General features: G+C 41.5%; 1 protein-coding gene across 6 annotated transcripts in view; it reads right to left on the reverse strand.

Annotated features, from left to right (window-relative positions):
• Positions 1-26,587, reverse strand: part of LOC110523609 (G-protein-signaling modulator 1) — a 51,252-nt gene that overhangs the window by 4,975 nt on the left and 19,690 nt on the right. For 4 of the 6 annotated variants that reach the window (XM_036977281.1, XM_036977278.1, XM_036977277.1 and 1 more), the window contains 10 exons: positions 17,530-17,751; positions 16,481-16,616; positions 16,141-16,283; positions 15,536-15,659; positions 15,105-15,220; positions 14,625-14,780; positions 8,469-8,577; positions 8,055-8,169; positions 2,703-2,773; positions 2,373-2,537 (listed from right to left, as the gene is read on the reverse strand). In XM_036977281.1, coding sequence (XP_036833176.1) covers positions 2,373-2,537; positions 2,703-2,773; positions 8,055-8,169; positions 8,469-8,577; positions 14,625-14,780; positions 15,105-15,220; positions 15,536-15,659; positions 16,141-16,283; positions 16,481-16,616; positions 17,530-17,750 — 1,356 coding nt within the window. In that variant the 5' untranslated portion in view covers position 17,751. Of the gene's footprint in view, positions 1-2,372; positions 2,538-2,702; positions 2,774-8,054; positions 8,170-8,468; positions 8,578-14,624; positions 14,781-15,104; positions 15,221-15,535; positions 15,660-16,140; positions 16,284-16,480; positions 16,617-17,529; positions 17,752-19,186; positions 20,592-25,878; positions 26,207-26,587 lie in introns of those variants that run through there. The other 2 variants (XM_036977279.1, XM_036977280.1) reach the window with 2 other exon arrangements.

The following is a 26,587-nucleotide window of genomic DNA, read 5'->3' on the forward strand; positions in this document are numbered from 1 at the left end:
CCCCCTCTCATCGCTCCCCCTCTCTTTCCTATATCCTCCTCTCTCCTATATCCCCCTCTCTCATCTCTCACCCTCTCTCATCGCTCCCCCTCTTTCCTATATCCCCCTCTCTCCTATGTCCCCCTCTCTCATTGCTCCCCCTCTCTCCTATATCCCCCATCTTTCATCGCTCCCCCCTCTCCTATATCCCCCCATTCTCTCATCGCTCCCCCCTCTCCTATATCCCCCTCTCATCTCTCCCCCTCTGTCATCGCTCCCTCATCTCTCATCGCTCCCCCTCTCTCCTCTCCCCCCTCTCTCATCGCTCCCCCTCTCTCCTATATCTCCCTCTCTCATCCTTCCCCTCTCTCCCATCTCCTCCTCTCTCTTTCTCTCTCTACCACTCATTCATTCCTTCATTCATTCATATAATTATAAATCCATCTTCCCCCTCCCTCTCTCTCTTCTGCAGGACATCTTTGTCCTAGCTGCAGCTCTCTCTCCCACTGTGGGAAAATAACTCATTATGAGGAGAGGGGGGTCCTCTGATGAAGGTCACATTGTCAGCCGAGGCAGGGGGATGGGCAGAGAGTGCCCACTAACAAATCACGGGAAAAACAAACTCTGAGCACTGCCAAGAGACAGTTCCGGCAAGCACAATGGAACATCTCATTGGGTTCAATCAAGCCATCTATTTAATAATTGTATCTATAGCAGGAATAAATTAATATGGATACTATAAGTATCCGTGAATACTATAAGTTCATTAAAATGCTATTCTGTGATCAATTCCCAAATTGACCAGCAAAAGAAGAAACATTCTGTGCGTCTTCCTGTGCCTCAGCTGATCTCCGCGTGATTGTAATTTTCTCCCCCTCCGAGCATAATGAGCTGTGACTTCCTGGATTCTGTCTGTTCTCCCCTTGCCTCTCTGTCTGGATCTTTCCTCTGCCTATGTATTGTTCAATTACTCAATTATGGTGAAGGGGAGCGAGAGAGGGAGGTGGAAGGAGAGAGTGTGTGAGTTGGGAGAGAGAGAAAGGTGGAAGTGAGAGGGGAAAGGACTCTCCCTAAATTAAATCAGTGTTGCTAAGGAAACCAGAACTCAAAGTTGCGCCGCTATCCTTAATAGACACACAGAGAGGCACACAATGGTAACCATTGACATTTCACCACTTCCCAATGGCCGACCCCTTCCCCTCGCATTTTGTGATCAGAGTGACTTATGACCTAGTGTGAATTTTTTTGGACCAAGTACCCTTTTTATTGTCAGTTCAATATATTATTGAGTCTAGTTCTGGAATAAAGAGAGAGATGAGCAACAGAGGAAGTGCACCTTGTCTCCATACCACCCCACAATGGTACAACAGCTATTTTAGTCAGCCAATAAATAACAGGCATCCTTCACACAATGGCTTCCTCACTCTTTTCAACAGCAGTCCACTGATTACAACAATCAACAGCATCACAGAACCGAGATGCATGGTTGGTTGAGTCAGGCGCTGAATTACACAACCCCATTGGCTGAAGCTGGCCGATGATGTTCTAGGGATAAGGACAGCACAAAGGTGTATTGTTATGAACAATCTAGAGCAGTCAGAAAGGCCAGCAAGTTTACTTAGTGTTATTCCTGGAAGCGCCATCAGACATAGCACTCCTCTCTACCAGGAAGTAACCTAGAGACCTAGTATGGCCATTAACCCTCATTAAATCACATCATGTTTCACCTACAGCACTTTCCCTTGCCACTATCATCATATGACGTAAATCTGGATGCAAGGACCCTACAGACTTCAGAAGCCTCTTCCTGACCAACAGCATTGGCTCGCTAACCACATTTATGCCGCTTTAGCTGTCAGGTTAGCTTTCATTGATTGTTTAAAAGGCTGACGATCCTTAAATGCAGAGGGGAAACTGAACCTGGAGTCAGTAGATAATGCCTTTCAGTAGAACACTTTCATACTAGGTGGAAAGTGTGAGATTTAATTAGGGCTTTAAGGAGAAACAAGATACTCAGAGGAGCAATCGCTACTGTTAGCTAAAACTAACACAGTTCAAAGTCATTGTGTCTGAGTCCATTATAGTGCTACACTACACATTGAAAACAATAGTCTTTGTAATTGATGCCTTTTAGGGGAGCTGATGAGACAGGGATGAATTTGACTAATCTAAATCAACTCGACTAGTAAAAACCAGGTGCATGTTATTGTTAAGCAGAGAGATACTCAGAAAGTGAAGTTATATGCCATCGAGAGGGCTGGTAGGCAATTTAAAAAGAAAGTTTAAAAAAATAAATCTACTCAGATTAAAATCAGTTGAGTGGATGGAAAATCATCTTTCATGGTTAACTGAGCTTTTCAGAGCATTAGTTGAAATTGAAAATTAAGACTCACTGGAGGCGGGACTTGGACAGTTATGTCATCGGTGTCCACAGGGGATTCCAACCACTGCCTGTCATCTGAGGACAGGCTGTCGGGGTAGCCCTTCCCTCTGCCTGGCTGAGACTGCTGACTCTTGGTTCTCCGGGATATACTGTCCACATCCTGGCTGTCTCCAATCTGCAGGGAAAGTAACGTATACCAATGGATTCTCATTTATTTTACATTTGTGTGCTGTCATTTTATAGAAATGTGAAATGTAGCATGTAAGTTGTGTTACAGAAAACTGTCAGAGAAATGGTGTGAGAAAACGAAAATGGAGTAAACAAAATGACTTTGTTTTACCTTATCTGACGAGTACTTCCACAGTTCGACACTGTCCATGCTGTTTCTCTTGGTGTGTTTTGGTCTGGCTCCTAGAACAGAGAAGAGCGCAAAAGAGGACATTAAAGCAGATACCCTTTGTAAAGTTGTCAATGGAAGATTAAGTGTGCCCTTTAGTAATGTAATGAATGGAGGGCCATTATTGCCCTGAGTGGGGCTTTAAAGACAAACATCCTATCCACAATCCCACGTCAGAGACACAGTAACTCATCAAGGCTAGGATTGTTACAGTGAATACAAATATTTGATCAATAATTATCAGTTCATGATTGAATCTGTGCGATCATCATAAACTATAAAAAAAGCTGAAATACATGATCCCAGAAATTTTCCATGCACACAAAAAGTTTATTTCTCTCAAATTTTGTGCACAAATTTGTTTACATCCCGGTTAGTGAGTATTTCTCCTTTGCCATGATAATCGATCCACCTGACAGGTGTGGCATATCAAAAAGCTGATTGAACAGCCTGATCAATGGCCTTTTATTGTCCTGTGGACAATTCTAAAATGTGATTGTAAAATGTGCAGTTTTGTCACACAACACAATGCCCCAGAAGTTTTGATGGAGTGTGCAATTGGCATGCTGACTGCAGAATGTCCATCAAAGCTGTTGCCAGATAATTTAATGTTAATTTCTCTACCACAAGTCGCCTCCAACGTCGTTTTGAATTTGGCAGTACGTCCAACCGGCCTTATAAAAGCAGACCACGTGTAACCACGCCAAACCAGGACCTCCCAAGGGGGCTGCTGAGGACTATTACTGTCTGTAATAAAGCCCTTTTGTGGGGAAAAACACATTCTGATTGGCTGGGCCCTGGCTCCCCAGTAGGTGGGCCTATGCCCTCCCAGGCCCATCCATGGCTGCGCCCCTGCCCAGTCATGTAAAATCCATAGATTAGGGCCTAAAGAATTTATTTATATTAACTTACTTCCTTATATGAACTGTAACTCAGTAAAATCGTTGAAATTGTTGCATGTTGCGTTTATATTTTTGTTCAGTGTATCAACAGTTTACAAACCCCTTGTAGAGAGTTGACGTTCTGTTTTACTAATGACACTAACATTGATGTATTACAGAAAGTTCTGTATGTTGACCATTCAAAACTACAGTGCGCAACCGTGAGATAAATCTTGTAAACAGAAAATCAACAGTTTTTCACACATACAGAGCGAACAGTTGATTCCCATGAACTCTATGGGAGCTCAACGCGGCGTGCATGGTTTCCCATGTGTGTGCTGTGGTCTTATGATGTGCAGTGAGGACGAGGTTCAGTCAGACAGCCAGGCAAACAAACTATGAATAAGGGGCCCTTTACGAGTTATGCGCCCATAGCAAATGTTGGGCCAGTGTGTGACCTGGAGGACCTTCACAGAGACCCAGAACAGCTCTGTGAGGGACGGGACTGCATGTCCATTTCTGCAGTCCACTTCTCACACTTCTACTATCTGTGTAGATCTACAGATGTAGGACCTTAATGTGATCACTCTTGTTGCAGAGAATTTTCCTACACTGCAGGAAATGCAGGTATGCTTAATAATTTACATAAATTCACTGATAACCTGCAGTAACACACGGTTATATTAACAGTATTGGACTTTTCATGCAGCCTACTTTTGTTTCAGCTAATAGCCTAACCAACGGTCAAGCAACGTTATGGACTAAACGTTCAACTAACAAAAGTTTCTCAATACTTTGTTATATACCCTTTGTTGGCAATGACAGAGGTCAAACGTTTTCTGTAAGTCTTCACAAGGTTTTCACACACTGTTGCTGGTATTTTGGCCCATTCCTCCATGCAGATCTCCTCTAGAGCAGTGATGTTTTGGGGCTGTTGCTGGGCAACGCGGACTTTCAACTCCCTCCAAAGATGTTCTATGGGGTTGAGATCTGGAGACTGGCTAGGCCACTCCAGGACCTTGAAGTGCTTCATACGAAGCCACTCCTTCGTTGCCCGGGCGGTGTGTTTGGGATCATTGTCATGCTGAAAGACCCAGCCACGTTTCATCTTCAATGCCCTTGCTGATGGAAGGAGATTTTCACTCAAAATCTCACGATACATGGCCCCATTCATTCTTTCCTTTACAAGGATCAGTCGTCATGGTCCCTTTGCTTCACAGTAGGTATGGTGTTCTTTGGATGCAACTCAGCATTCTTTGTCCTCCAAACACGACGAGTTGAGTTTTTACCAAAAAGTTATATTTTGGTTTCATCTGACAATATGACATTCTCCCAATCTTCTTCTGGATCATCCAAATGCTCTCTAGCAAACTTCAGACGGGCCTGGACATGTACTGGCTTAAGCAGGGGGACACGTCTGGCACTGCAGGATTTGAGTCCCTGGCAGTGTAGTGTGTTACTGATGGTAGGCTTTGTTACTTTGGTCCCAGCTCTCTGCAGGTCATTCACTAGGTCCCCCCGTGTGGTTCTGGGATTTTTGCTCACCGTTCTTGTGATCATTTTGACCCCACGGGGTGAGATCTTGCGTGGAGCCCCAGATCGAGGGAGACTATCAGTGGTCTTGTATGTCTTCCATTTCCTAATAATTGCTCCCACAGTTGATTTCTTCAAACCACGCTGCTTACCTATTGCAGATTCAGTCTTCCCAGCCTGGTGCAGGTCTACAATTTTGTTTCTGGTGTCCTTTGACAGCTCTTTGGTCTTGGCCATAGTGGAGTTTGGAGTGTGACTGTTTGAGGTTGTGGACAGGTGTCTTTTATACTGATAACAAGTTCAAATTAATTAATACAGGTAACGAGTGGAGGACAGAGGAGCCTCTTAAAGAAGAAGTTACAGGTCTGTGAGAGCCAGAAATCTTGCTTGTTTGTAGGTGACCAAATACTAATTTTCCACCATAATTTGCAAATAAATTCATTAAAAATCATACAATGTGATTTTCAGGATTTTTTTTCTCAGTTTGTCTGTCATGGTTGAAGTTTACCTATGATGAAGATTACAGGTCTCTCTCATTTTTTTAAGTGGGAGAACTTGCACAATTGGTGGCTGACTAAATACTTTTTTGCCCCACTGTATCTGGGACCTATTTATTCAAAATGGGACGCAAATGTCTCTTTATTTACAGTGTGTTTATGTTATGTGCGTCAGAGAACCCACCTGTCTATTTATTTAGAGGGAAAAAATGTTTTTAGGTATCTACAAAGGTATGTGGGTTTCACGCTGGATTTGGCCACCCCAAATCTATCTACACTCTTTCCCTTTGGCTCGCACGTGTTCCAGTGTACTGACACACTGAAGAGCTGTCACAGACAGACATAAAATGTATGGACAGGACAAATTTTATCATACATCACCTAACCAATAAGGCAGAACGCCTTATTCCTGCATAGAGAAAAGAAAACACCAATAAATCACCAACACAATCTTAATCACCATCACCAGTCGGAGTGTCTGTTCTACTTGTTGTATTTCTATTCTGTGAGGTGGCAGTGCCAGGGCGGCCTGACCTCAGGTCCCACCTAACCACAGTCTATACAGTGTGGGCCTGCTGCTCCAAACAGACGCTCCCTGTTTTAAATAAACATCCAGCACGTCCTCTCCGTACACAGAAAAGGGCTGTGTCCACCTGACTCATCCTTTCCTCCTAGACCCGGACGCAATGGAAGATGCAATGGCCCAGAATGACCTCAAGTGACCTCAAACATTGAACTGTCAAACATTGACCTGTTGATCAGTCTATCTTCATCAGACAATGTCTCACATGGCCCCTTTATCTTTCTCCTGTCATAGCCTTAGAACATTGTTGTAGGAAGACAGAGTATATTGCCTGGATATTGGTTTACAAGCTGTCACAATGACTTAAAGGGTTATTAAGATAAGAACAATACATTGAATTCCTCTTAACTCTCAGCACTGTGCATGTAGAATTGTAGAGAATGTACAACTGTACATAATTTGTACAACTGTACATGAATAATTAACACACAATTGACAGATGAAGTGCATGTCTGTTTGGCAGAATACATTTTCCTTTACAAAGTACACATATCCATCGTCTGATCCATGATTGATTGAATCCAACCTCAGAACAATAGAGCTGAAATGATGACTCTATAGAATACTTTTTACTTGTACAGAAATCCTTTTAGAGGGTCATACATAATGTATTCACTAAGACTATGGCCCTAGAGATGAATGATCAGCAGAGGAAGATTCTGTTGACAGAAGCACAGTGACACATCATCTATCTAAGCCTGGGGCTTTGAGATATTTGCACAAGGACAAATGTATGTATTCTCTAGAGCTTATTCTGAGCTTTGCTAACATCACTCCACCTCTGACATATACTGTACATACATCTCCCTCAACCGATTGAATGGAAAATGGGCTATAGCATTTTACAAAAGCCTTTTAAAGTGTGCATCCAAACCTCTCAAGTATTCTTTACAGATTCATGGCAACTAGAAAGTAAAGCTTCCAATTCCATGTACAGTATTTTGAAAGAATTAAAAGGCTATAATTAAGCCTCGACCTTGCTTACCTCATACTCCGGACTCAGAGAGCTATGGTACAGTTATTGTTGTCAATCCCATTAAATTTAAGTCAAATGTTGCTATAATTGTTATTAGTCTATAGTTGTATTCCATTTGCGGTGTCCAGTAAGTATCCTGGAGGAACTAATCACAGGACGGACGCCTCTCTCAACTCAAAGTTTGATGGAGAAGTGAAATGTTCTCCTTCTGAGCGAGTGTGAGAGCGAGTCTGTGCTCAGGGTTGTGCGTGGGGTGTGGTAAGGAGAAAGAGAGAGAGAGAGAGAGAGAGAGAGAGAGAGAGATGGGCAGTGCACGTGGACTAAGGCTGGTCAGAGACAAAACTTACTGTACAGGACTTTCCATATGTATTAATACTGTCATTACTCAGAACAAAAAGTGCAGACATGGGTCAAATTGAAAATCTACTCTTTATAAACAACAAAAGTAGATTAAATAATTTGGACTGTTAGTTCAGCATGTTATGATTTTGGCGCTCCAGGTAGAATTATCTAGAATTATAGAATCATCTTTACACTCCTCAAATCCCACACTGAACCACCAAGAGGACAAACACATCTAGACTCAAACCAGTGTCTACATGGGAAACTTCATCCCTTTCAACAACTCCAGTGGTCATAATGGATGTATTTAAGCAGAACCCTGTGGCAGAGAGGGGCACAAACAGCATGGTCGCGAGGGGCCTTGTGTGGTCCGGAGTTGGGTGCTTTGACTGTTACACCAGACTCTGGCACATGGTCATAATTTCCTCTCACACTGAAAATACAAGTTCAAGGAAGAACCATAGAAAGAAATCTCTCTGTTACCTTGCACCTCGAACTCTGACCCACATGATGAAAGGTCACTCTCGTTGACCCCCAGAGCCTCCATCATCTGCTCCACATTCATCCTGGCAGTCAACTCGCCATTCCTGTCCCCAATCTTAGAGTAGGTTAAGCGAGAGAGAGACAGAGAGAGAGAGAGTGAGAGAGAGACACAGAGAGAAAGAGAGACACAGAGAGAGAGTGAAAGAGAGACACCGAGAGAGAGAGAGAGAGAGAGAGAGATAGACACAGAGAGAGAGAGAGAGAAAGAGAGAGAGAGACATCGTATTGACTAAAGGTGTATGGGATTTCAGTTTTCAAAAAGCGACTGCAAATATATTGGTGTTGAAAATAAACTGTCTTCACAGTAATATACCTCCTCATAAAAATTGTGTAGATGCAGTGGTCACTAGTTACCTCTCTGGAAATGTCTAGGTATTTGCGGGCGTAGTGCAGGGCCTGGCGATGGTTCTGTAAAGACACATAGGCATTTCCCAGACTCCAGCAGGCACGGCCCTCACCAACCCTATCAACAAAAGCACAGTTAGAGAAGGAACAAATCAAACACCATAATGATAAGCATTTTAAGTAAAGGTTTTAAAGTGTGTATGCATGTAAAGGCTCAGACACTCCAAGGATACAGACTACTGAGAGGTACACATCTGCCCGGCAGAACTTTTTTATGTTCACATAGCACAGATTCCCAACCGATCAGCCTAGTTAAAATACTCCAGACTCCAGTGGCAATAGCTTAATTAAGCTACAGGTATGTTTGGCTTGTGCCTGCTGTAGATCAGAACTAGCAAGCTGCGCTAATGTTGTAGCCAGAATTTGTAGTAAGCCCTTGTCAATACTAGCCAGATGCCTACAACTGGAAAACTAGCGTACCTACCAACATTATAATTACATCAGAATGCATTTAATATAATAACACATGCCATTTAGCAGATTATTTTTTCTAAAGTGACTTATTCATATATTTTATGTAGTCCCAGGAATCAAACCCACTACCCTGGCATTAGAAGTGCCACGCTCTACAAACTGAGCTACAAAGGACTTGTTTCTGAATGAAGCAGCTGCCTATTAGCTGCCGAGAGTCAGTGTAGTAGCTAGCTAGCTATGTTGTCCTAACTGTTCAGCTTACGTTAGCTAGCAAGCGAGCTGTTACTGGCAGTATGGGATAGTGGAGAGTGGAGAGTGAATTTTTTTCTTCATCATCTTGCTAGATAGCTAGCTTGATAAAGCATTTAGTTTTGTGTGCATTGTGCTGCACTAACTCTCTTGCACACACACTGGACTCTACCCACACACTCACATACTTACACTGACTCCCCAACAGACACACACATACACACACGTTCACACTCACCACATATGATGCTGGCACTGTCTATTATCTATCCTGTTGCCTAGTCACTTTACCCCCACCTACAGTGCCTTCAGAAAGTATTCATACCACTTGACTCATTCCATATGTTGGTGTGTCACAGCTTAAATTCAATATTTATTAGATATATGTCCAATTCGGACATTATTTAGAAAGAAACACACCTGTCTATATAAGATCCCACAGTTAACAGTGCATGTTAGAGCAGAAACTATACCATGAAGTCAACTGTCCTTAGATCGCCGAGATATGACTATGATGAGGCATACAGTGCCTTGCGAAAGTATTCGGCCCCCTTGAACTTTGCGACCTTTTGCCACATTTCAGGCTTCAAACATAAAGATATAAAACTGTATTTTTTTGTGAAGAATCAACAACAAGTGGGACACAATCATGAAGTGGAACGACATTTATTGGATATTTCAAACTTTTTTAACAAATCAAAAACTGAAAAATTGGGCGTGCAAAATTATTCAGCCCCTTTACTTTCAGTGCAGCAAACTCTCTCCAGAAGTTCAGTGAGGATCTCTGAATGATCCAATGTTGACCTAAATGACTAATGATGATAAATACAATCCACCTGTGTGTAATCAAGTCTCCGTATAAATGCACCTGCACTATGATAGTCTCAGAGGTCCGTTAAAAGCGCAGAGAGCATCATGAAGAACAAGGAACACACCAGGCAGGTCCGATATACTGTTGTGAAGAAGTTTAAAGCCGGATTTGGATACAAAAATATTTCCCAAGCTTTAAACATCCCAAGGAGCACTGTGCAAGCGATAATATTGAAATGGAAGGAGTATCAGACCACTGCAAATCTACCAAGACCTGGCCGTCCCTCTAAACTTTCAGCTCATACAAGGAGAAGACTAATCAGAGATGCAGCCAAGAGGCCCATGATCACTCTGGATGAACTGCAAAGATCTACAGCTGAGGTGGGAGACTCTGTCCATAGGACAACAATCAGTCGTATATTGCAAAAATCTGGCCTTTATGGAAGAGTGGCAAGAAGAAAGCCATTTCTTAAAGATATCCATAAAAAGTGTTGTTTAAAGTTTGCCACAAGCCACCTGGGAGACACACCAAACATGTGGAAGAAAGTGCTCTGGTCAGATGAAACCAAAATTGAACTTTTTGACAACAATGCAAGATGTTATGTTTGGTGTAAAAGCAACACACCATCCCCACTGTCAAACATGGTGGTGGCAGCATCATGGTTTGGTCCTGCTTTTCTTCAGCAGGGACAGGGAAGATGGTTAAAATTGATGGGAAGATGGATGGAGCCAAATACAGGACCATTCTGGAAGAAAACCTGATGGAGTCTGCAAAAGACCTGAGACTGGGACGGAGATTTGTCTTCCAACAAGACAATGATCCAAAACATAAAGCAAAATCTACAATGGAATGGTTCAAAAATAAACATATCCAGGTGTTAGAATGGCCAAGTCAAAGTCCAGACCTGAATCCAATCGAGAATCTGTGGAAAGAACTGAAAACTGCTGTTCACTAATGCTCTCCATCCAACCTCACTGAGCTCGAGCTGTTTTGCAAGGAGGAATGGGAAAAAATTTCAGTCTCTCAATGTGCAAAACTGATAGAGACATACCCCAAGCGACTTACAGCTGTAATCGCAGCAAAAGGTGGCTACAAAGTATTAACTTAAGGGGGCTGAATAATTTTGCACGCCCAATTTTTCAGTTTTTGATTTGTTAAAAAAGTTTGAAATATCCAATAAATGTCGTTCCACTTCATGATTGTGTCCCACTTGTTGTTGATTCTTCACAAAAAAATACAGTTTTATATCTTTATGTTTGAAGCCTGAAATGTGGCAAAAGGTCGCAAAGTTCAAGGGGGCCGAATACTTTCGCAAGGCACTGTATAGAGGGGCTTTTCAGCGGCAGGGCCTAGGACACTGGTAAGGATAGAGGGAACATGAATGTAGCTAAATACAGGAAAATCCTTGAACTTGCTTCAGAGTGCAAACAGTCTTAGACGGTGGGGTGACGATTTGCATCCCAACAGGACAATGACCTCAAGCATGCAGCCAAAGCAACACTGGAATGGCTTCAGAACAAGAATGTGAAAGTCCTTGTGCTCTATTTTTAACAAACCTAACGCATTGGTAAATCTAAGCGCAGGCGGTAACACTATAGGTTCCGGGGTGTGGCAAATATTTTTGCAATTTTCACTATCACAATAATCGGCGCACTTGCTGGTGTGAGTGCGATAGTGCTGGGTTGTGATGAATAAACAAGTTGTGGGTATGTCGAGGCTTCGCCCCTTACTGGCCAATCAGAACCTGCTCCATGGAGAAATATGTGGTTGCTTCAAGTTGTTTTTACGGTCCTATGTATTGCCTTGGAATCAACTCCAATTCCAATGTTAGACTGTTTTTATAGTTAAATAGCTTACAGAAATGAAATAACAAATTGTAGACCTATCTCATCTTTGCTAAATCGGTTAACTTAAACCAAATTGCAGTCCACATTGTTCTAAGTAATTGAATGACTTCAATAGCGTTCACACTGATATGGGGGCTAGGCCTACTGTAAATTGCATTATGACTGAGCATGGACATGCCAAGCAATAAGGAAGATTAAATTCATTATTGATAAGGCCTAAAAAGATAATGAATAATTCTAAACAAAACTAAGCAACAACCTGTTTTAAATAGCCTATTTCGCACTTACAGGCACCAACATTTCTCCCAGTGGGCATATTAAACAACGCAGACTAGAGAGGGTTTTACGCAAATCCAAAAACGGAACATGCATGGCTAAAATAATGCGGGCCTGCCTACAATGCATTGATAAAGGTGAGTGTCAGCTCACTGTTTTACTCCTCTCAAACTTGATACTTTAGTAAAGCTTTGGTGATTTTAAGATGTATTTCCAAGCGGTCTCTAGAGCCTAACCCTTTATCGACAGTCTTCTTGCCTACTTCGTGATTGCATTGGACAGACAAAAAAATAATTCATTTAGAGGGGAGGCTATGCTTGTTTTTAATCAAATAAAACTAAATTGCGGGGGGGGGGGGGGGGGGGGGTGAAGAGACATTTAGTTTGTTTCTAAATACGAAGTATACAGGCACCAAAAGCATATTAGGCTACTCTTGTTCTATGGGCAGTGTGTGTCACAGCTGGACAGGCTGCATTTCTGCTGTCAAAATTCAAGCCATAACCAACTGCTAAAACCAGCTTTTGATTGGTCTTAAATGGCTCTATCAGCACTGCCTGAAATTAGCACTTTGGATCATGACAAGGACACACCTCCAATTTTTCCACCCCGCCCATCTGAGCGCAAGGAGCTGATATAAAACAGATACATTTCCGAACCGGGCGTTAGGGCTGGAAAATGACAGTTAACCAGTTTTATTTTATTACGAAATTGCAAACTAACTGTGCATTTTGAAACTAGGACGGCCTTAACTCCAGCCAAAAATAGAGCCTCTTGAGTGGTCCAGCCAAAGCCCGGACTTGAATCGCATTGAAAATCTGTGGAAAGACTGGAAGATTGCCCTCCAAAAAATGTGGCAGAAATCCAGATGTGCAAAACAAATGCAGACATACCCAATATGACTCAAAGCTGTTATCGCCACCAAAGGTGCTTCTCTACAAAGTATTCACTCAGGGGTGTGAATACTTATGTAAATGAGAGTTGTCTGTGTTTCTTTTCTAACACATTTTCAAAAAATGGGTCATTGGTCTTTTTTGTAGATGGGTGAGGCAAGTCTACTTAATCCATTTTGAATACAGGCTGTAATAAAACAATGTAGAATATTAATATGAATACTTTCTGAAGGCACTATATAAGTACAGTACATAGCTACCTCAATTACCTCGTACACCTTTTCTACTCCATATATATATATATATATATATATATATATATATATATATAGCCATGTTATTTTTACTCGTTATTCACTGTATTTGTTCTTGTGTCACTATTTATATTTATCTTTAACTCTGCATTGTTGGAAAAATACCAGTAAGTAATCATTTCACTGCTAGTATAAGTCTGTTGTCTACGAAGCATGTGACAAATAAAATTAGAAATACAAAAATAAATAAAATAAAATTGCCACCCCATTAATTTCATGTGTAACTGCCTGGCAAGCTAATGTTAGCTATCTAGCTAACTAACGAGCAAATGCACATTATCATTCCTGACAAAAATCCCCAAGCACAAAACTCCTTATCTAGAAACTCTTAATTAAGGAACGGACCCTTTTTTTTATTAAATTTTTGCCTAAAATGACATGGCCATATCTAATTGCCTGTAGCTCAGGCCCTGAAGCAAGGATATGCATATTCTTGGTACCATTTGAACGGAAACACTCTTATGTTTTTTGAAATGTGAAAGGAATGTAGGCGATTATAACACATTAGATCTGGTAAAAGATAATACAAAGAAAAAAACAACCGTATTTTTATATTTTTCTTGTACCACATTTGAAATGCAAGAGAAAGGCCATATTGTATTATTCCAGACCAGGTGCCTTTTAGACTTTGGCCACTAGATGAAAGCAGTATATGTGAAAAGCTTTAGACTGATCCAATGAACCATTGTATTTCTGTTCAAAATGTTGAATCAAGACTTCCCAAATGTGCCTAATTTGTTCATTAATAACTTTTCATGTTCAAAACTGTGCACTCTCCTCAAACAATAGCATGGTATTATTTCACTGTAATAGCTACGGTAAATTGGACAGTGCAGTTAGCTTAAATTATTGTTAATCTTTCTGCCAATATCAGATATGTCTATGTCCTGGGAAATCTTCTTGTTACTTACAACCTCATGCTAATCACATTAGCCTACGTTATCTCACCAATCCTGAAGAAGTTTTAAAGACGTAAAGAGTTGCTCGAGAAAAAAAAAGTGTTATGCAGCTTTTGTTTTTGGTCACAATTCTAATTACACGGTGAAATGTCCCTATTTTTTTTAAATGACCTTGTCATTCCTGTCGGCTCCCCCATGTGGAGGTTTGTGCACTCTGATTGGATCAAAGTCAAGATGTTGTCCATTGATGAAGTGTGATTCTACTAGTAGTTTGCTGGTACCGGGTCGATACACAGTGGTTTGTCATTGTTTTAGCAAGAGAAGGAACGGCCTTCTTCTGTGCTAACTATCGGCAGTCAGATTTCTCGGTGTGTGACTATTAAGTGAGTGTGTGAGTGTGCATACCTGTCCGTGAGCTCCTGGGCTATGAGGAGGTGTTTGAGGTGGTAGTCTATGGCTCTCTCGTACTGTTGCATCAAAGTGTAGGTGTTCCCCAGGCTGTAACATGCCTGTGCCTCCATCACCTTGTCCTTCAACTGACGAGACAGTTGCAGAGTTTTTCTAGATGGAACAGGAAGACAGGGTAATTGAGAGGGAGAGAGGAAGAAGGAATGAGATTTCTACATAGGTGTAGTAAGAGGGTGGTGAATGGATAAAGAGGTATTTAAAGGAAAACATTTGTTTGTTACACACAAAATTCAAAGTATTTATTTAAAATGAAACATTCTTATTATAAATTAATCTCATACATTATATTGATCTTAAAACATTAATAGACTTGAATACATGCAGGTAATCAAGTACATAACATGGCGTAGCGCTCTGAGATCCATTGGTTGATACACATCAAGTCCACTAGGTGTCAGCGTGTAGTCTTTGTTTTACCTGTAGTACTCGGTGGCAGTGTTGAACTGTCCCAGGAAAATCAGAGCGTTGCCTAGGTTACTATAGGCTCTACGTTCAGCTGCTTTGTCACCAAACTCCTTGGCGATGGACAGCCTCTGAACAAAAGAAAGTTGATACATTTTCTTGAATGTATGTGTGTATTGCTCACTTTGACCAGTCTTTACCCCATTGATGGAACAATAGCGTTGCAAAACGGATACTTTTACGTCTTGTAAGTACGTCATACACTTTGCATTGAGCTCATTCAAACAGGCAAGTTGATGTGTTTTCATCCAGGTGCAAAATGGTCGAGCGTGAGAAGACCTTTTCTTACCATTAATTATGTTACAGTATGTCACACACACAATAGTGTGTCTCTTTACTTGTACACATGATGGTGTTGACTACTGTCCCAGAAATATGTATATCACCTGTCTGTGGAATTTGATGGCCTCCACAAAATTTCCCAGCAAGTAGTGGGTGTTGCCTAGGTTACCAAAGGCCCTGCCCTGAGCAGCTCGGTCGCCCAGCTCTTTGACCAGACACAGATTCATCCTGTAGGAGAGAGGAGGACTTGAGTTAAAGTATTGTGTACCAATTGTGTTTTACACAAATTATACAAAAGTCTAATTTTTGTTGTCTTGAACTAAAAATAATATATTTTTATTTTTTATTTTTTAAGTAAACAGTACAGTACTTCAGTAGTTATGAAAGCTTTGATGTAGGAAACTGGCTTGTCAGTGTGTTGTCATACAAAACCGAAGGCCTGAGCAAGCCTCTCAGTGTGTACTACAGTTTTGACTTAACTGTAAAGGCAATTCACTTTTATCCCACTCCTCCACAGACTGATTCAGGTAGTGTTCATTGCCTGCAGAGATTTTGAAGGAGCTAATAGCCCAGTGGGATATTTCAATCATATGCATGGTGTCTGTGCTGTGTGCATGCATGGGTGCGTGCCTGCTTGTGTTCTTGCATGTAGACTACGTAGGTGTTCATGTGCACATGTACAAGCATGTGTATACAGCTTAACACTCACTCATAGAAGCTAGTAGCCCTTTGCAGTGTATCTCTGACGACTGGTGGGAGGTCCCCAGGGTCCTGGGTACAGCCCCATAGCTGTTGCTTTCCTTTGGCATGGAACACATTCCCTATATTATACAGAGCCCTGGCCTCTCCCACCTAGTCAGACGCAAAGGGAAAAAGAAGGCAAATAGCGACATTGGAAGAGGGTATTAGGGTATTTTTCAACTGAAATAGCACGGACCACACTGAAATGTATTTTCAATACAATGCCCCGTTCCCCAAAATCTGATAAATGGTACTTAACAGTTGCAATCCTCCAATCCAATGTGGTGGTGTGTGTTTGTGTGTGCTACCTTGTCCCCCTGCTCTTGAGAGATGTCCAGGTGTCTCTGACAGCACACCGTTGCCTCGTCGAAGCGCCCCAAAACCTTCAGTGTGTTTCCAAGGTTACCGCTGGCTTTTCCCTCCCCTATCCTGTCCCCTATTGTCCTGTAAATAGAGACCGTATCTCATTATCAGTCATGGTTTTGAAGTAATAATCACTGCGTACATAGCCTGAGTCCCAGATCTGTTTGTGATGGCTTGCCAAATCCATTGCTCATTGTCAATACAATAACACACATGCTACTGCTTAGACTTAGCGCTTAGGTCATCAAATCCAACTGTTTAAGTGGTCCCTACCTTCTTAGGACAGGGTTCCAGTTGTCGTGCTGTTATTGTAAGGTACCAAAACTCAGTACCAGCCCTCTGGGTTTGTAGTCACCAGGCTACCAACTGCACAACTCTCCACAGGAGACTGACTTAGTCATCAGAGCTAAATACCAAGGGGGTCTCATCAAAATGAACACTATCAAAACCTGCATCTTTCTTCTAGGAGGGCATCAGGCATACAAGTAATGGGGGGGTCGATACAGTTCATTATCGGAATATTATTTGTGACATTATGTTGTTTTGTTCTCTTTTTAAGTAGGGAGCCAATTTGTTTTCAGCACTTTTTTTATTTCTGTGACGGATCAAAACCTATTTTCTCGTGCCTCTCTCTTGTCCCTCTGCAGCAGACATATGCTAAGCAATATGTTTGAAACGTTGAATTGCAATTAAATCTAATTATCGAATCACAATGCATATAGAATTGTGAGAATCGGAATACATATCAGCACCAAAGTATCGTGATATGTTGTGAGGTCCCTGGAAATTCCCAACCCTACTCTGTATAGTATGCAACCCATAGCTAAGGATAACTGTTTACATACTCTCTTGTGCTTTATGAATGACTTTAGTCTAAATGACATATACATCCATTGCACTGTATAAAACATATTCATACCATAGGTTGAAATACTTTAACTACAATTTGAATCCATAATCAGACATGATGTGGTCTGGTATTCCATGGCCTCACCTGGCCAGAGTGAGGTCATGTCTGTGGTACTCCAGGGCCTTGCCGTATTCCTTCAGGTAAAAGTAGGCGTTGCCCAGTTGGCTGTAGATGGCACTGAGGGTCTTCAGGTCTTCTGTTCCCACCTGCACAGCTGCCTCGAAAAACGCTGTCCCCCCTTTAAAGTCCCCTGCCTTACACAGCCTCTCTCCCTCCAGGGCCAACTCCAGACATGAGGCCTCCATCCTGAACACACACGGACGGACACACACACACGGACACACACACAGGGACAGAGAAAAAGAGAATGTCAGTATTACAGCATCAGGGTGCGAAACAGTGCGTCTATGAAGGTACCATGGCAATGGTGTCCGAAAACTGTCATTAACAATGAAAAGTTTATTCCTAAATGTCTCCATGGCAACAGTGTCTGAATCAATATCACTGTGTGGTTACCACAGCAACAGTGTCAGAAGAAACACTTGCCTTGACATAAGTACCTTGGAGATGTAGTCTTTTCAGCTCCTTGATCTAATCTCTATCTCTCCATAACACTACTGTTTAAAAGTCCAGTTTATATAGTGAAGATAACTGAGACTTATTTTCTTCCCTGCATTGAGAATCAGTGTATCATCCTCCCAGAGCTGTCCAGCCCACACACTCTAGTTCAGTCTGGTTTAACCAGGCTGGTGTTGATGCGCTGCAGGTCTTAAATGCTGCATTTGGAGACAGTGGAAAAAATGGGAAAACACATCTCCACACTGACAATAAGGAAGGAGAAAGAATTCATATGACTACACACAAATCCTCAAGCCCAATGAACATGCTCTGTGGAGCATCTCCTTGCCCCCTCAAGCACTGTATTTTTGTCAGTGTTGTCCAAGCTAAATATTTTTCAGTATACTGTAGGGCCTCCAACGTATAGCCCAAGAGTACAATTATCAAGTCTCTGGGTTTAGTCAATAAAATAACTGTTCATTATAAATCTGAAGAGAATATAGGGCTCATATGCCAGAAATAACTGCTGTAGAGCCAGGTCCCTCTCGCCCTCCAGAATGCCTCAGTTACCATGGTTACATAATACCATGCATGCCTAACCTCTTTCTGGACTTCACAACAGTTTCTGTCACTCAAAACTGTCCAAAATATTTGTAATATCAGCTAGCCTCATTCTTGAGACCATTCTAAGACCTTCCCCACAGTCATCTGAGAACCATTGATGCGATGAAAGTAACCAGCCAACGTGGATTTGGTTATGTTATCGTTTGAAGAGCAAAAGATAATGCCACTTGTTCTTCAGCAAGCTCAGTGTAGAGTTCAGTGTAGATTAGCCCCACAGTGTAATCCATATGTATATATATGATTAGTAGCACATTATTTTACGGTACACTGGTATTTACTTAGAAATTACTTAATATTACACAACAATTACTCCTTTATGCCAATTTCCAAGGGGTTGACAACAACAACAAAAAATCTTAAATACAGTAAGACTTATGACTCATGCAGCACCTGACACTATTTTGTCCCAAATAGGTTGGAAATGGAATTACTTGAAATATGCAGCCAACCAATACCCTTGCAGTCAGCATCTAGGCTATATGTTGAGCAAATGTCTTAATAGTACAGTAAAATAAAGCGCTACATCTGAGCCTGCTGTTGGCAGAACTTCAACCAGTACCTGTGTTTCTGCTTGGTGCGGATCTTCTCGACGTACACCCCCAGCTCCAGCCTTATGGGCCTCAGCAGGGCCAGGGGCCTGAAGCCCCGGTGGACCAGCCTGCACACCGCACTCTGTGCCCCAGTGAGATGGCAAGAGTTAGATGACCTGGGATACCAGGTCAGCTAAAGGCAGTCCTCAGCTGCAGGGATGTGTGGCATGAGGTGGAACTTTAGGGTGGAGGTGAACTTGAATGCAAAATGTAATGTATGCTAATGTAATACACTCAAGTGTTCTGCTAGAGAATCCAGGAGAAAAACATAGCAATACTATGCTGCCACCAGGATACACATACACACAGCCGGGTTTGGATTTGGGGCTTTGTATTACCCTGATAAGTCTATGTGAAAGCAGATGTCCGATTTGATTAATTACTCCATAGTTGAATACGCCAACGTTGGCAACAGTGCATCCAAACCATTTGGACAGAATCCCATTGGAGCATCTATGCACGCTTTAAAGCCCTGTTCCTCAGGTGTCCTCAAATGCTGCCCAAAGTACCAACGATGAATGTCTGAAGCTATTCGGGACAATGATAAGAATCCCCAAAACCCCTTGAGATTAGAACACAAACTTCTAACAAATCAACAAAGTTAGTCCTTCCAACACTGCAGATGTCTTCAATGGATATCCACAAATGTAAAACTCCCCAATTCCACAGAAGCACTATGAGGCAGGTTAACAGGTGAGTCGGTAAATGACTGTATAGTGTTGTCCTCCCTAAGTAGTATTGCGTGGTCCTTCTCTCAACCAGCACTGAGTACTGTAGTCGATCCCGCTGAGCCAAGCTGAGAGAAGGGGAAGTATCTTGGAGCGAGGTCCTGGGTGACTGCTGGTGACGACAGTGTGACACAAGCGTCTCTCAGCAGGACCGGTGCCCCGGTGTGAGAGAGAGCGAGAGCGAAAATAGAGAGAAAGGAAGGAAGAGAGAAATTAAACGAGTGAGCGATACAAATACGCAGGTTTACAAATCGAAGACAAATTGCAGTGAGTACACAATTGATTTTGATTCCATTAAATATGGAATATTTGGCATTATATTTTTGGCTGGTCTATTTCTTGAATCAGGGTGCTTTTGATGTATAGATTAAAGAGCCTGAGTTTTATATCATCAGTTCTCATTTGAGTGAAGCACAGGCCTCAGGAAGGGAAAATAGGACACATTGGCTGTTGGTCTTGGAGACAGTTTCCCATGGTTACTGGGTTGGACTAGTGTAGGGTAAGAAGGCTAAGAGGTTTTTGGCTTAGATGGATCCTTTAGCCCCCGGAGGGACAGATTTACTAAACCTTTGCATTAGATTGATATCTGCAGTGCCTGCTGCAGCCGGGCCAAACCAGATAAGGCAACTGCTGAACATAATCTGCTCATTGTTATTATCAGAAATATAAATATTACTGTTGAGAAACAAACTAACATTATGAATTAAGTTTTCAATAAGCTACCCAGGAAAGAGTTGAAGTTAGCTCATATAAATTATATGTAGCCTCAGAAACAAAATTGATGAGATGAGTAATTTGCTAATCTTAGATCAAATGAATAGATTAGCCATTTCTGATACTCACTTATACAGTACATTTGATGATACAGCAGTAGGAATACACGGATATAACATCTATAGAAAATACAGGAATATCTAGGGGGGAGGTGTTAATGTACATATATATGTAAATGTGTGACGTGATATTTCGTATGTACAGTTGAAGTCGGAATTTTACATACACCTTAGCCAAATACATTTAAACTCAGTTTTTCACAAATCCTGACTAGTAAAAATTCCCTGTCTTAGGTCACCACTTTATTTTAGTAATGTGAAATGTCTGAATAATAGTAGAGAATGATTTATTTCAGCTTTTATTTCTTTCATCTCATTCCCAGTGGGTCAGAAGTTTACACGCATACATTCAATTAGTATTTGGTAGCATTGCCTTGAAATTGTTTAACTTGGGTTCAAATGTTTTGGGTAGCCTTCCACAAGCTTCCTACAATAAGTTGGGTAAATTGTGGCCCATTCCTCCTGACAGAGGTGATGTAACAGAGTCAGGTCTCCTTGCTCGCACATGCTTTTTCAGTTCTGCCCACAAATTTTCTATAGGATTGAGGTCAAGGCTTTGTAATGGCCACTCCAATACCGTGACTTTGTTGTCCTTAAGACATTTTGCCACAACTTTGGAAGTATGCTTGGGGTCATTGTCCATTTGGATAACCCATTTGTGACCAAGCTTTAACTTCCTGACTGATGTCTTGAGATGTTGCTTCAATATATCCACATAATTTTCCTTCCTCATGATGCCATCTATCTTGTGAAATGCACCAGTCCCTCCTGCAGCAAAGCACCCCCACAACATGATGCTTTAACTTCCTGACTGATGTCTTGAGATGTTGCTTCAATATATCCACATAATTTTCCTCCCTCATGATGCCATCTATCTTGTGAAGTGCACCAGTCCCTCCTGCAGCAAAGCACCCCCACAACATGATGCTGCCACCCCCATGCTTCACGGTTGGGATGGTGTTCTTCAGCTTGCAAGCATCCCTTCTTTTCCTCCAAACATAACAATGGTCATTATAGCCAAACAGTTCTATATGTGTTTCATCAGACCAGAGGACATTTCTCCAAAAAATACAATCTTTGTCCCCATGTGCAGCGCAAACCGTAGTCTGGCTTTTTTATGGCGGTTTTGGAGCAGTGGCTTCTTCCTTGCTGAGTGGCCTTTCAGGTTATGTAGATTATAGGACTCGTTTTACTGTGGATATAGATACATTTGTACCTGTTTCCTCCAGCATCTTCACAAGGTCCTTTGCTGTTGTTCTGGGATTGATTTGCACTTTTCGCATCAAAGTACTTTCATTTCTAGGAGAGAGAATGCCTCTCCTTCCTGAGCGGTATGACGGCTGCGTGTTCCCATGGTGTTTATACTTGCATATTATTGTTTGTACAGATGAACGTGGTTCCTTCAGGCCTTTGAAAATTGCTCCCAAGGATGAACCAGACTTGTGGAGTTCTATAATTTGGCTGATTTCTTTTGATTTCCCCATGATGTCAAGCAAAGAGGCACTGAGTTTGAAGGTAGGCCTTGAAATACATCCACAGGTACACCTCCAATTGACTCAAATTATGTCAATTGGCCTATCAGAAGGTTCTACAGCTTGACATGTCCTAACCGACTTGCCAAAACTATAGTTTGTTAAGAAAAGTTTGTGGAGTGGTTGAAAATGAGTTTTTTTTTAATGACTCCAACCTAAGTATGTAAACTTCTGACTTCATCTGCCTTCGGAAAGTATTCAGACCCCTCAACTTTTTCAATTTTTTTTTTACGTTACAGCCTTTTTCTAAAATTGATTAAATTGTTTTTCCCCCCTCAGTCTATACACACAAACCATAATGACATAGAAAAAAAAAAACGTTTTAGCTAATTTATTCATTGAAATCACATTTTACATAAGTATTCAGACCCTTTACTCAGTACTTTGTTGTTGCACCTTTTGGCAGTGATTACAGCCTCAAGTTTTCTTTGGTATGACGCTACAAGTTTGGCACACCTGTATTGGGGAGTTAGTCACATTCTTCTCTGCAGATGATCTCATGCTCTGTCCGGTTGGATGGGGAGCGTTGCTTCACAGCTATTTTCAGGTCTCTCGAGATGTTCTATTGGGTTCAAGACCGGGCTCTGGCTGGGCCACTCAAGGACATTCAGAGACTTGTCCTGAAGCCACTCCTGCATTGTCACTCTACCATTGTCATTCTGCAGCACTCCTGATTGGTGGAGTGCTGCAGAGATGGTTGCCCTTATGGAAGGTTCTCCCATCTCCACAGAGGAACTCTAGAGCTCCGTCAGAGCGCAGAAATTTCTAAAAAAAACAGTTTTTGCTCTGTCATTATTGGCTATTGTGTGTAAATTGATGAGGGGGAAATAAAGATTTAATACATTTTAGAATAAGGCTGTAACACAACAAAATGTGGGAAAGGTCAAGGCATCTGAATACTTTCCCCATACAGTACTTCCATTCCTTTTTGAACTGGTACCATGCGACCTTCAGATATTGTGTGAGGCCTGTGGGCATCCTAGAGCAAAACAATCGACGTGTACGTGCTCGTGAGTCTCACCTTTGCACAGAGGGGTGTGTAGCCCATATTATTGTGTATCCCAAACTGTTCGAATGCTACAGACAGAAGTTGGCAGATCGGCTGTACCGACTTCAGACGAGTCCCAAGATGCTTGTATGGGTTATAGAGCAAAACGGAGAACATCATCGTGAGAGTCCCATCCAGTGGCATAAAGTACTTAAGTAAAAATACTTTCTAGTACTACTTAAGTAGTTTTTTGGGGTTATCTGTTCTTTACTATTTATATTTGAGAACTTTTACTTTTACTCCCCTACATTACTGTACTTTTTACTCCATACATTTCCTCTGACACCCAAAAGTATTCGTTAAATTTCGAATGCTTAGCAGGACAGGAAAACGATCCAATTCACACACTTATCAAAAGAACATCCCTGGTCATCCCTACTGACTTTGATCTGGCAGACTCACTAAAGACATGCCTTGTTTGTAAATTATGTCTGAGTGTTGGTGTGTGCCCCTGGCTATCCGTAAATAAATAAAATAAAATTGTGCTGTCTAGTTTCCTTAATATAAGGAACATACAATTATTTTTACTTTGATACATAAGTATATTTAAAGCCAAATACTTTTAGACTTTTACTCAAGTAGTATTTTACTGGGTGAGTAACTTTTTTACTTGAGTAATTTTCTATTAACGGATCTTTACTTTTACTAAAGTATGACAATTCTGTACTTTCCCACCACTGGTCTCATCTTTCAATCGAAAGGTCATAATAGTTTGTAGGCCAAACCCTCCGGACACTACAGATGATTTCGTGAGGAGCGAATTTATTTATTTTATTTATTTATTTATTTTTCAGGACGTCTCATTGTCAGACGAACACTGGTCTAGCTCTGTCACATTTCACCGCAGATGTGGAAGTGCGACATAGGCGGATGCGGTGGATTGAGACACAACCAATGCAAAATAAACTGTATACCTGTAGCTTAAACGGACATATTTTTATAGGGATTTTATTTATATTATGCTAATAAAATTTCCACAGGGGCGCGGACATCGACCTTAAACCCTAAATTGGTAGTTTTATCGTTGTTTGCGCTTTGCTGTGTGGCCTGTACTTATTCATTGAGGGGGGAAAAGAAATCATCAGTGAGTTAGGAGTGTTCAGCGGGAGCTAATACAAATATGCTAATTTAACACAGGCAATGTTTATTTGAATATTTACCCAAGCATATGATATCCGAATTCTCATTCAGACTGTGAGGTTACTGAAGGAGCCAGGGGCACATTCAGCAGGACGTAACGTTTTGTTAAATTCAGAGAAATATGCTATGTATCACAAATATGCCTCTCTGACATGTAGAATAAGGAATCCCGTCGGCTCTATTCATGCATTTCTATCTGCAACGTTCCACAAAGTTTGGCTACAGGACGCGGCCCGATTTGAAGCCAGGATAAACCTCTAAAGAGTGGAATCAAAAAGGGAGCCATGGTTACTCTGGGCCAAAGATGGGTAGTACTCTAAAAGGAATAATACATTTTCCTTCCGTGACAGTTGGTCTTTGCATAGTAACACTAAGTCTCCATAATATCCCAGTAGAAAAGGCTGTGGTGGTTTTATTGAAGATTTGGGAATCTGTGAGCAAAAATGTGGAGTGGAATTATGGTTTAGTCTGGAAAAGGGATATTTGTTATTGTAGCATGCTTCTTGATGTTTTCTTTTTACCTTGGATGTTTTCATTAATTACTTTATAGTTGAGGACAATGAGGAAATTACAATGAGCGAGAGTGCGAGGTCTTTAATAAGCTTACACCACTGAATGTGGAATCCTTCTAGACAAACAATAATTACACAGCATGTCATAAAACACCCTCATGCCGCTGAGCCACAAAGTAGTCGCATAAAAATGTGGTGTGTGTGACCACAGAGACTTTGTTTAGTCTTAAAAGTACAGTTATAAATTCAAACGAGGTCAAACGATTTCCTCTTTCCCAGAAACGATATGGATACTTGGATCACGTTTCTTGCATAAAGCTCCCAGATGTTGGCTGTGAACTTTTAAAGACATATGTAGAGTGTGCTTTCTCTTCTCTGAAGGGAAGTTATATTGGGAAAGTATATATTTCCAATTAAAAATGGGCACAAGCTTCATCTGTGTGGCCTGAACTCAAGACCCCAGCAGTAGTCAAGCATTATAGTGCCAATACAAAATGGAAGATGTCGTTGTTCTGATTGCGTAATAAGGGTTATTTTTTACATGACCTTTCCCTTGGAAAGGAGGCAAGAGGGTCATTGGGGACAGTTGAGTTGAACAAGTGACAGACAAAGTCCTAACTGAAGCTGTGTGAGTAACATTGACCCGGCAGACAGAAGAAGGTAGTAAAAAAAAACAAGAGAAATGCACTGACATAAATCTTACATTATTGTCATGTATTGGAGGGTTTTTAGACCTGGCTCTACTGTATTACTGTATTTTCCCTGTGGCTGTTCTAAGAATGTGTCTGTGTGGTAAAGTCTGCCATGCTCTCCTCTGATTACTGTTCAACTTGGTCTGTTTGGAGACCAGCATCCCATAATAACCCACCTGTGGTCTGAGGGAGACGGCATGCTAGCTCAACACTCATCATGGCAGCCCCCGGGTTACACGTCATCGTTGGTCAGTTTACAGGAAGTGAGTTTTGTGAGTTCATCAGAGGTGGCTGTGTCATTGGTCGGTCACACTTATCAGACGAATGGGTGAACTTAAATGTATCTGTCTGAGAGAAGAAAAGGTTTTGGTTGAATTTGACTGAGTGAAGACATTAGCATGGTTGGGTAGGTTACTTTCTAAATGTAATCCATTACAGTTACTAGTTACCTGTCAAATTGTAATCAATAGAGGGCCGGCACCAGAACAAATCAGATTGAAGGGCATTTGATTTTTTAAAGTTTTTTTTTTTTCCATGTGCACCTGCACACATTTTTTTAAATGGGTTTTATATTGAAGACATGTAATTTAACTGTAAAAATGTATTACCTTTTAATGTGGCATGAACACAACCAGTCATGATGCACCCACCCGTAGCACGCGCTCCAGCAGGTATATTTCACTGGTCACCCACAAAGCCAATTCCTCCTTTGGCCGCCTTTCCTTCCAGTTCTCTGCTGCCAATGACTGGAACAAATTGCAAAAATCACTGAAGCTGGAGACTAAAATCTCCCTTACTAACTTTAAGCATCAGCTGTCAGAGCAGCTCACAGACCACTGCACCTGTACATAGCCCATCCAACTACCTCATCTCCATACTGTTATT

The sequence above is a fragment of the Oncorhynchus mykiss genome, chromosome 5 (genome assembly GCF_013265735.2).
Source record: "Oncorhynchus mykiss isolate Arlee chromosome 5, USDA_OmykA_1.1, whole genome shotgun sequence".
Lineage (NCBI taxonomy): Eukaryota > Metazoa > Chordata > Actinopteri > Salmoniformes > Salmonidae > Oncorhynchus > Oncorhynchus mykiss.